Source organism: Aphis gossypii, chromosome 3 (assembly GCF_020184175.1).
Source record: "Aphis gossypii isolate Hap1 chromosome 3, ASM2018417v2, whole genome shotgun sequence".
NCBI classification, from domain to species: domain Eukaryota; kingdom Metazoa; phylum Arthropoda; class Insecta; order Hemiptera; family Aphididae; genus Aphis; species Aphis gossypii.
The window spans coordinates 40,089,611-40,102,442 of NC_065532.1; the positions used below are offsets into that span (position 1 = coordinate 40,089,611).

General features: G+C 27.2%; 1 protein-coding gene across 2 annotated transcripts; it reads left to right on the plus strand.

The window, feature by feature from the left end:
* Positions 1-835: 835 nt before the first annotated feature.
* LOC126550635 (SCAN domain-containing protein 3-like) lies at positions 836-5,241 on the plus strand. Of its 2 annotated transcripts, none has more exons than XM_050202548.1 (4): positions 836-1,140; positions 2,599-2,665; positions 4,084-4,756; positions 4,825-5,241. In XM_050202548.1, exons 3-4 carry the CDS (start codon positions 4,232-4,234, stop codon positions 5,059-5,061), a joined length of 762 nt encoding a protein of 253 aa, XP_050058505.1. In that variant the 5' UTR covers positions 836-1,140; positions 2,599-2,665; positions 4,084-4,231; the 3' UTR covers positions 5,062-5,241. The 2 variants fall into 2 exon arrangements, with proteins under 2 accessions (XP_050058505.1, XP_050058504.1); XM_050202547.1 differs by having other exon boundaries at positions 2,611-2,665.
* The last annotated feature ends 7,591 nt before the right edge of the window (positions 5,242-12,832 follow it).

The following is a 12,832-nucleotide window of genomic DNA, read 5'->3' on the forward strand; positions in this document are numbered from 1 at the left end:
AATGTTACCAGTCGAGACGGTGATTGTTTATAGCAACTGATTGCTATGTAAAAATGTATATCATGTCAGTCGGATTCTTGCCATTTCACACCTCTGGTTTACGTTTTAGTACTGTAGAGGCTAGAGATATAATACTGTATACAATATGTTCATAAAAATAAATATAAAGATTTATTAACATGATTTGGTAACTCATATTCTCATTGTTCCAACGTGGTCAAATAATATTCCATAAATGCTTAGGTATTACAAACATATTTATTTTCATTTAAAATACAAATGCTTTATATTAAATTAACTTGAATTGAGGAACCAAGGTTAAGTTTTAGAAGGAATGAATTTTCTTTATTTAATTTAAAGCTATTCAAAGTTTATCTAAAAAAAAAAATCATAATTTTTTATATTATTAAAATATTTAGAAATGGAATAGAACGTACCGTAATCTTCTTGTGCTAAAACAAAAAAAATATTATAACAAATAACAAATGAAGTTAAAAAAATTAAAATCATTAAATTAAATTATTTTATTTTGTTTTAAAAAAATTAAAAATAAACATCTTAAAATTATTAAGTATAAATACTATTAAATAATTGTAATAAATTAATAATTACCGCCGTCATCAGCAAAAACACTATCGAGTAAATAGCAAAATGTTAAAGAGATTATAAATAATCTACATTTAGAAAGAAGCATTTTCATTTCTTAGATATAACTACTATACTGTATAAAGTATATATAAACTATAAAAATACAGTATGCAATTAAGTACTAACGCATACGAAAGAATAATGAAGTACAAAATGCAAATTTCATGAAATATATAGCATATTTTGTTTGTTTAGGTATGTTTAACTATTTGCTATAGTGTGTAACTAGCTGCTAGCGATTGACATAATCCTTTTATACATAAAAGAACGTTTTACATATGTGGCACGTTATACACATATATCAACGGCATTACAGTTTACTAAAAAATAAAAATTAAAAACATGATGATCTTTTGCACGGGAACTTTTTTACACAAAAAACAATTTTTATAAAATCTTTTTGATCATATTATGTTTGCATAAAAAGTTCGTTTTTGTTTTTGTTTACTCAATAGTCTTGAACAATTGTTGTTGTTTTGTCATAAACTTGAGGTACGTTTGTAATTTTATATACGATTTTTTACCTACAATTATACTAGCTGTACAAAATTGAATAAAACTTTATATCAAAATGTATGCGGGCTACAGGCGATTTACAAATATAGTATGCGATCTACCGAAAATTAATTACAAATTATATCATAATATTATAGTATAATTATTGTAGTAGTAATAGGTATCTAGTAACAACTTTGGGATGGGCCGTTTCTTCAAAAATTATCAGTTCCGGTTCTTGTCCGATTCCAAAATATCCCCCTTCGGTTCTCTACACCGGTTCTTTAAAATAAATCTTAAGATTAAGAATAGTAATTAATTAGCATATTGTATAATACTACAATTTATAATATTATGTATGCTAATGAGTTATTGTATATTATATTTATATAGATTATAGAATGTGTCCCGTTTTATATGTACCACTAAATATCTCAGCTCGATGGCCTTAGATTGAAAAACGGTTTGCTGTGATAGATAGGTGGTACAGAAGTGCACATTTTGGGAAAATTCAAATTTTCAACTCCTTTGCTAACGCGCATGCACAAATGAAAATAAAATTTTTTTGAATAGCAACCCTTATTATTGATATCAGATATGGGTAGGTAATTTTTGTCCTAAGACATTTTGACCATAGTCCTAAACCTATAGCATTGACCAAGTTACAGGCATTACATTACATTAAAAAAATTGTGGTTGATTCGTCACAACTAATAATTGAATAAAAATCTTTTTCCAACATATTGGGTGTACATATAAAACGGGACACATTCTATAATCTATATGTTACCGGCAGTATGGATAATCCGGTATTTTGTGAAATGCCTAGGCATTATATAAAATGCCAAAAATTACTCGGAAATATGCATAATACGAGCTTTGCCTAGGTATTATGTATAATTCCAGAAGTGATAAAGGAAATATGATTAAAATAAGAAAAATTGGGTATCGCCTATTACTAAAGCGCGGTTTTTTGCAAGGATTGTTTTTTATTTATTTAAAATTTACAAATTAATTAATAATAAAAATTTATTATTTTCAATCAATCTATTATAATTCATAATGATAACTGACAAAAATCCAAAAATGTGAAAAGAAAAAAATATGCAATTGTATAGAAATCCGCGCTTTACCTATTCACCAACGACTTTACTTATCGTTTATTGTAAATGCGTGTGCCGCCGTGTGATGTGCACGATTTGACACAATAAAGATAAGAATCTTAATCTTTATTTCATCAAATTCATAACCTACTATCAAAATAATAATTCTGACGAACTATATTGAACATACTTTTATTATTTTATCGTAATTTTCGTGTCTCATCGCAGTGTGGAATTTTTATGGATACGATTAAAATGAAGTCAAATTTTTATAACGAACTACATAAAAACCGTAAAAAGTTGGCTAATAATACTAGTTTTTTGTCTGATGAAAAATATAATGAATTAATAGAAATTATTTCAGAACTTAAAGCTGGACGTAAGAAAAAAGAGCCTAAAGACTTCCGTTTAATCAAAAGGTAAGAAATTTATAATAGAAAAAATACTTAAATTCAGGGCTTAAATTAAAAAAAAAATATCGTTTTTACGTTATTTTAACCGAGAACTGAGGCTGGGATTTTGATGCAATGTCGCCTTTTTTTCTGGGGTTTTGAAATGTTGGTCTGTAAATATAAAATGTGTTTTATGTGATAGGTTCTGATTATTTTAAAGTATTTTTTTTTTTTTTGCACGATTTGACAAAAATACATAATTAACCATAAATACATTTTTTGACGATTTTTAGTGAATTTTCTTAGTTTTTAGAGTATTTTTATTTATTTTTAGAAAATTTCAGTATTAGAGAGTAACTTAACTTAAATTACAAGTTACTAAAACGAAATTACTTTTTAAATAATTTGATGGTAATTTAATTATATTTTATTGTAAATAATTTATATGTGATTTGAGTTACTTTTTTGTAGTAATTATTACTTAATTACTCATTGCTTTATTTCGTTAAATACATGCAGTAAAAAGTGATCTAAAATGTTTGAATGTAATTTTGAATATGCACTTTTATTTCTATAAATTTTTATAAATTTAATATTTAGTTTATGTTTTATCGTATTGAATACATGCTCCAGTGATATTTTTGAAAAAAAAAGTAACTTTTATTGTAATTGAGTTACTTTTTAAACTCAAAAGAAATGTAACTTGACTAAATAAAAAAAAAGTAACTTAAAAATAATTTAGTTACAATTTTGATAAGGTATTAGTAATGTTATTTAATTACCAAAAAACAGTAAATTCCCCAACACTGGGAAATTGTTACGATTAACAAGAGACTTTCGGCAAACTGCCGACGGTACGAATAATAAATTATATATAGCACGACAAGTTATCGTCGATAACAATTTTATTATAGCTAGGCCTTTCCGTATAGATTAACGCCGTTATTATATACCTATTGGCTATTATGTATTATTATTTTTATTACCTACACTAATCATACATACGTACGTACAAGTTATCGTAAATATAATATATATGCATTTTAATAGTGCATTTTTTTTAGTTTTTTGTCATTTTTTTTTGCATTTTTTAAGGGCATTATTTGAGATTTTTACGGAATTAAAATCTCTTACATTCAAATATTTACACGTTCAAATGGAATTCATTTTTTTCGTTTTTCATTTACTGATTTTATTTATTATTTTTTTATTCGTTAAGTATTTAAGTAATTAATTATTTGTTAATACATCAATAATTTGTAAATTTTAAATAAATAAAATATTTTCATGATTTCTACTACATATTATATGGCGTACCTATTTTGATACTTTTTAGTGCATAGCAATCTGTAGCTTTGAAGCCCTGCTTAAAGTACTTTTATAAAATACAACCATCTATTTTTTTATTCAGATTTATTTTAATTTATTTATTTCTATTATCGTAGATATGATGTGCTGGTTGTACAAGGAAAAACGAAACTTATATTCCCTGTAAAAGACGACAATGTTGTTTTGTATTATGTGCCAACCAGTGAGCTATTTGATATACTGCAAGCCACACATGTATCAATAGGACATGGTGGGCGTGATCGAATGATCAAAGAACTTGGTAATAAATATAAAAATATAACACGTAATGATATAGAGACATTTTTGCATTTTTGTGAACCATGTCAACAAAAACAAAAAGGTTCAAAAAAAGGAGTGGTAGTTAAACCAATAATATCTTCAGACTTTAATTCCCGATGCCAAGTTGATTTAATAGACTTCCAGTCTCATCCTGATGGAAAATTTAAATTTATTATGGTGTACCAGGATCACCTCACTAAATTTGTTGTTCTTAAGCCCCTCGAATTTAAACGCGCTGAAGAGGTAGCCTATAATATTATAGATATTTTTACGTTGCTTGGAGCTACAACTATCAAATTAAATAACGAAAACGCCAATGTCATGCGAACTAGAGCTAAGGAAAATCTTGAAAATCAAGCAAAAAAAATGATGGCGTGGTCGAATAAGAAGCTATTACCGGTGGCAATTCATTCAACTGTACGTGTTCCAGTTCCTGAGGTAGATAAAGGACGTTTAGATGCACGAAGTATACTGGCAATTGTTTTAGAGGTAATAAATAAGTTAAAAAATTATGCGTTTAATATTAATAACTATAAAATGTTTTATTTTTTTTTTAGGTGACAAGTGATAGTTTTTATCGATTAGGAACACGGGATGGAGTTCTGAAGCAATTATATGCTAGAAGTCAGTTTACAGCTTGTCAGAAAAAGCTACTACAAATTGACGAAGTTCCAATAGACACAGAAGTGGCATTACGAACAGTCGCAAAGGAACAGTCTACAGGAACTGGCCAAGGATTTTTAAAATGTGTTTGTAAGACCAAGTGCCAAAATAAAAAAGTGCATTTGTCTTAAAAATAATGTTTTGTGCACTTCAAAATGTCATTTTTCTACATCATGTTGTAATAAGTAGCTATTAGTTTAAGTAAAATGTATAAATAATATTACTTAATAAAATAATATAATACAATAATAATAATAACAATGTATAAAAATATAATAATAGATAAAAATTAAAATAATGTTTTAACAGAATATGAAAAATTGTTTGTTACTTTGCCTAAAAAGAAATTGGCGTTTTACATAATGCCTAGGTATTTTATAAAATACCTAGGTTATATGTAAAATAATATTAAATATTATATGTTTTATTTATATTGCCTAAAATGGGTCGGCAATATGCATAATGCCTAGGTAGTTTGCAAAATACCTAAATTTTCTATATTGCCGGTGACATATATAAATATAATATACAATAACTCATTAGCATACATAATATTATAAATTGTAGTATTATGCAATATACTAATTAATTACTATTCTTAATCTTAAGATTTATTTTAAAGAGAACCGAAGGGGGATATTTTGGAACCGGACAAGAACCGGAACCGATAATTTTTGAAGACCCGGCACATCCCGAATTTTTTACTAGATACCTATTACTACTACAATAATTATACTATAATATTATGATATAATTTTTAATTAATTTGCCCTAGACCGCATACTATTCTCGTAAATTCATGGGTAGACCGCATACTATACGACAGCCCATAAATGTATTGTGTGTCTATACTAATATACAGTGCTCGAGTCTTATAGCACTAAAAAATCATGAAATATGCGCTATTATATGCACCGAAAAAATGTAAAATATGTGCTATAATATGCACTACAAATATGAAAATATGCTTAAAAAATTATTTATTTAAAATTTTTATTTAGACATTTATGAATTTATAATTATTAAAATTTAAAGAAAATTTTTTATATAATTTTACAGTTATAATTTTCTACAAATAATGACTAAAAACTCTTTCCTGTTCTCATTAATTTGTATGTGTTGAAATTTGTCAATCTGTAAAATATAATTATTTCAAATCAATAAATCATTAAAAAGTAACTTACAAATTGTACCTTCATAATTGCACTGTATTATTATGTGTTTCCGATTATTTTCAAACTTGAAAGATCTTCTGTTATTGCTTAATAATGTTTTGTACGCGGAAAATGAGCGCTCTACATCGACCGATGTGATGGGAGCGTAGTTGAAGTAAGGAATATACGACTAGAAATGTCTTCTGGAAACCCGTTTAATCCTTCAATGTCTCCAGTATCCGATAACATGCGAGAAATATTTTTTAAAAGCGTTAGACCATTATTTTTTTCTAAAACATTTTTTAGTTTTGACTGTATTTTTAACTCAATTTGACCACGTAGTGTTTCGAATGATTTTTCTACATCATTTATTATTTGAATTGATTCAAATAATAACAAATGCTGTTCTTGTAGTTTTTTTAAAGATGTAGTCAGAGTTGAAAAATTTGATTTGATAAAAATAAAATCTGTATCTATACAGTTTTTATTGATATATTTTTTTGCCTCTTTGATGCTGACTACATCGTCGTTGTCAAGTTTTTCAAAAATAGAAAAAATTATATTTAAATTATCGCAGTAATTTACAGACACGTATCCCATCTGGTAATGATAGGTTCTGGAGGAAGACTTATTTCGGGAGCTTCAGATTTAAAAAGTTGTATACGGTTTGGAGCTTTTCTAAACGTTTTTTTAACACTGGCTATGACTTTATCAACTGATTTGAAATGTCCTCTAACTTCTTCTGCCACCCTATGAGGCTATGAAGGCCATGGGCAGCACATGTCACATGAATCATTTTAGTATACAGGGCTCTAAGTTCTGTAGCCGATTTTATCATGTACGGCGCAGCGTCAGTTAAAAATAGTAACACTCTATCACGTTCAATACCCATTAACTGAATAGAATCATCAAACAGTTTGCTTATCGTTGAATAATTGGTTTTTCCCAGTTTTTCCGAATTTATTAAAAATATTTTTCCCGGTTGATCTACTTCCAAAATGCCCACTATAACATTTGTTATGAAACGCCCTTCTATGTCTGAAGTATTGTCAATGCTAAGCCATAAATTCTTGTTAGAAATTTCTGATTTAATTTTTTCCATTGTTTCAATATATAATATATCATCGACATATCCTTGTCTTAATGTAGATTCCATTGGAATTTCTTTACCCGTGTAAGTACTTAAAAAACTGCGGAATCGGTTATTTGAAAGTTTATTTAAAGGTATGTTAGCGGATAATAAGGCCTGACACAAATCTTTATTGAAACATGATTTCTGACTTGAATGTGTTAAAAATTTCTGTTGTGATTTTACTGATTCTTCTTGTTTACGTTTAATTGCTTTTGTATGTTTGTCAGTTTTAAGATGTTGTGTTACATTGATTTTTTTTTCACAATTTACTTTAATTTCACAGTATTTGCAGAAAAGAATAGATGAATCGTGTGAAAACGTATCTGAACCGAATTCTTGCACGTAGCTTCTTAACCGTCGGGCTAGTGATAATTTATCTTTTGGCATGGTATAAAAAATATGTTTTAATGAAAAACACAACGCTGAACAAAGAAAAACTTATAAATTCACAAATTCACTATACGAATAAAAACGTACATACGAGCGCAATCAAAAGTCGACGTAAACTAATCGATTACTTCGTTGTAGATCGGAACAGTCTATAATTATTGGGTATATAAGCAAGTATGGTCGAAGTCGATAACAGAAACAACATTAAGATAAAAGATACGATAAACAGGTTAGGTTACACAATATTGTCTTGCATTGGGATATTTTAGGAATATTTTTTTCAATCGACAATGAGTTTTATAACGTCCTAAAACTGTTGATCATTGATGAGTGGCCGAAATACGTATTTTTGCAGGACTGAGTTTTCGATATTTATATTAATTAGCAATAAATAGCAAAATAGTCGAAAAATAGCAAAACCTCTAGAATATGCAAAAATATGCACTAAAAACTTTTGGTATTAAGTTCATTTTTGTCTGAAATGGATTTATTGCTTACTCTGCTATCTTTTCATAAACAACAAAAAAATATGCAAATGCTACTAGTCTCGAGCCTTGCAGTAATATATTATTAATAATGGTTACTAGTTTTCTTGTGCATATATTTTTTTATAGATTTGTTCAACGTGTAACTGGTGGTGTATATTAATATTAAATACCTACTCTCTTATTATTATAAGATATACCTACCCAACTACCCAAGTCCTAAAACTACATAAGACTAGCAAAGAACAACTGAATATGCTGACCAGTATTTTTGAACATATTAGTTTAGAAATCAATGCCCACAACGAAATTTGTACATAGATCCTGTTTCAGAATTATTAAACTAACAATTTAAAAAGAAGACAAGTATATATAAACACACTCTGTAACTCTGCTGTAGAGAACAATTGCATTTGAAAATGTCATTACGTATACAAACATTATAATTAACGTTAGTTGTAAGTAGGTAGGTAGTACTGTAGTAGTAACAACAAATAATATTTTAAAATTTCACAAAAAATACTAAAATCATTGTTTTACACGACAGGCGTAAATTGTCGTAGGTACCCATAATTGTGCATTTGTACGTATATCTGGTGCATTAATATCTTTTTTACATTAACAAATTAAAAAATTTAAAATATATAAAATTATAAGTGTGAGTGCAATTGATAGTATGGACTATGGACGTAATAACTATACCAACCGTTTTACATACGTGTTGCATATGCGAATAATTAATAAACAGCATGGCAATTGAACAGTTGTTGTTTTGCCATGAACTATAGGTACATTTGTAATTTCATACACGATTTTTTGGAAATAATATCTACAATTGTACCAACTACTATATACTACTATTGTACTTGAGTACTTCATACTACATTATTTTGCAAAACACAATTCTTTTCAATAATTTCACATTCTATGTGTTTGTGCAGGCCGCGAAAAAAAATAAAATAAAAAATAAATACTATGATGTTAAACGAAACAATTGAAAACCGACAGTAGTATAGTAATTACTAATTAGTAATGTCTTTATATTATAATAAAGTTCCACTTATTTTGACAGGAGATTTTAATATTAATTTTCAAAATTGTTAACATAATTTTTTAAACATTGTAGAAAATGATTAATAAACAAAACAATAGTTTTCAACTCGGATATAATAAACAGTATACCTATGTCTTATAAATATTATTTAACTAGGTACATTTTTGTAGACTTGTAGTTAATATAAATATTTTTTACAATACCGTCCAACTTTCTATATTTTTGCTTAGTTACTATTCATTTCTATCCTAACCAAACAATTCATTAATTTAAATGTAAAAATATACATAATAAATAATAATATTAATATATGCATTATATAATTATAATTAGCAGAGAATACGACGACGTGTGGCGCGAACACCTACTGTTTTTCTTCACAACACACACGTACCTATTACAGGAGAATATTATGTGAATTGTAGTTTTTACCAAAGTGAATGTATTTCCTTCGGATGTATAAGAATTAGAATTCATTCGAAATCGATTTAAAATGTCCTCAACGTTCTTATTATTTTTATTAAACAGCTATTAAAAATTAAAATTCATATTATTATGTAACCCGTATTATAGGCACACATGAATAACTGAGAAACGTTCACATTTAAAATAAGTACTAATTTCCATTTCTAAGTTCTAATGTTAAACAAAAAAAAAAAAAAATCGATTTTATACTATCGAAAACTGAATTCGCTTAAAAAATTCTAGATATTATTAATTTTAACCCATGGAGATCCAAAATATAATTTCCTTGCGATAATGTATTGGTCTAGACGGTCTAGTGTATTTTATATATTTATATAACATCACATTTAATACGGATATGGACAATACGGTTATATTGGTTAATCGAAAATTATAAGTGTGAGTGATTATGGACTATGGACGTAGTAACTATACCAACCGTTTTACATACGTGCTGCATATGCGCATAAATAAACAGCATGGCAATTGAACAGTTGTTGTTTTGCCATGCACTATAGGTACGTTTGTAATTTTATATACGATTTTTTACCATTTTTTACTTACAATTTTACTAGCTGTACAAAATTGAATAAAACTTTATATCAAAATATATATATTATTATTTTTACTTAATAATTATAGTTATTTTATTTTAAAAATCATTAAATTGTATTCGATGTGTAGGTATACCAAATTCATTAGTTATGAGTTATGACTATGAGACGTAATATTTATTATATTATGGGTAAAACAAATTTGAATTATTATGTCGAACGCATGGCGTGCCATGCACGTCTGATTAATACGTACATAATAATACAAAACTATCCAAACCTAATGTCAATGTATTCATTGACAATATTGTTAGCAAAATTATGGGCATCGTTTTTTTTTTAACTTTGTGACCTACCTTAGGTGGTATTGCATAGCAAATCGAGGGATATTTTCGTGTTGAATGTCACTCGCGAGCGCAGAGAGCGAGTGTCAATGCTGGCCCCTAGGCCCTAATTATCCCTAATAAAATAAGAAAGAGAATTCACTTGCAAAATGCAAGATTGTATAGAGTGGGACGGGTTACGGGCGTCGCTTTACCCACGATTTAAGATCCTAAATCGTGCTATAACCCATAATATGTGGTAGTCGCGATAACGCATATATCACATGTGGCCCGAGGTAGTCGCGATAACGCACAAGTACCACTATATTATATGTAAAACAATATGAATTTACTACATATTTTCTAATCAAAACAATTAGGATTATTCATTTTTTAGTTTCTCAAAACATATTTGAATTATTAAAAAGGAAATAATCATTTTTCGAAAATCTACCTGTTATGGTAAAATTATTATAATATAGATATTCATATCATATTCCATAATCTTGAAATAATATCCATTATTAAATCCATATTATTTACTTGTTTTATATCAATGTAAGGATTAAATTTGCATATTTTAAGTGAAATATGGAATCATCTCCGTTCAAAATCGTTTTTTGTATACATCGATAGTCATTGGATTCAAATTAAATACTTCCATTATAGTGACGTGACAATGTGACATATTATACAGCAGAGCGTGATTCACTTTATCACTCTTTTTTTGATTAAATTCATATAAATAGCAACAATTATCAAATTATTTTCTATTTTTGTAATTGAAACATTCATAAAAACGGTGGTTTCTATACCTACTAAAGGTTTATTTGAAACTTTTTCTTTTTATATTTAAGTTTTGAAAATATAATAAAAGATTGTAAGTAGTTCTATCTAATCTAAAACACTAATCATAAGAACTATAATTTTTTATAAACATTTAAAGTTCAAATTTGAACGAAATAATTTATTTAAATAATAAATAACGATTTTGATTATTTTGTAATAATTCAAAAATAAAACAAGTGGCGATACCGCTCTGTTGTACATTAGGTGCCGCGTAGATCACTGTTATATAAAGGAGTGTTATAGGTTGTAAATGTTGTATTAAATATTCATGTTTTATCAACATCAAAAAAAAAAAATAAGTACTCAGAAAAATCAAGTTAGGTTTAGGAAAAATCATTTTAGTTATCTATAAATAAATTTAACTGTATAATGATAACATAGTAATATAAACATTTGGTTAGAATTTCAAGTATTTACAGTGATTCGTTTTTGAGTATTAATTATATAACAAAATCGATTAAATAACAATATTAAATAAAAAATTAATCAAAGTTAGAATCATATTATAATTCATAAAAGTGGCATTTTTAACAGGCAACAAAGTGCACGGGGTCGACGCAGAGTTAAGTAACAAGAAAAAAAGAAACAGCGCGCCACGACGGTGTATATTACACAAGAGAACCTACCTGTATTCAACCTATGTTATTTTACGAAAATCATGTCGGCTACCCTGTAGCTTAAACTAATGAACCAATTGACTTGAAACTTTCACGATTAGCTCAGTTTGGTTTGATGATTCTGTGAAAATTTCAAGTTTATCGGAGTATTACAGCCTTAAATAACAGCCACAGTTATTATAAAGTTATAGGTTAAGCCTTTTATTTAGCCTTAGTTATATGCTAAAGTATTGGCATAATTATTTTGCAAAACACCATTCTTTTCAATAATTCACATTCTATGTGTTTGTGCAGGCCGCGAAAAAAAATAAAATAAAAAATAAATACTATGATGTTAAACGAAACAATTGAAAACCGACAGTAGTATAGTAATTACTAATTAGTAATGTCTTTATATTATAATAAAGTTCCACTTATTTTGACAGGAGATTTTAATATTAATTTTCAAAATTGTTAACATAATTTTTTAAACATTGTAGAAAATGATTAATAAACAAAACAATAGTTTTCAACTCGGATATAATAAACAGTATACCTATGTCTTATAAATATTATTTAACTAGGTACATTTTTGTAGACTTGTAGTTAATATAAATATTTTTTACAATACCGTCCAACTTTCTATATTTTTGCTTAGTTACTATTCATTTCTATCCTAACCAAACAATTCATTAATTTAAATGTAAAAATATACATAATAAATAATAATATTAATATATGCATTATATAATTATAATTAGCAGAGAATACGACGACGTGTGGCGCGAACACCTACTGTTTTTCTTCACAACACACACGTACCTATTACAGGAGAATATTATGTGAATTGTAGTTTTTACCAAAGTGAATGTATTTCCTTCGGATGTATAAGAATTAGAA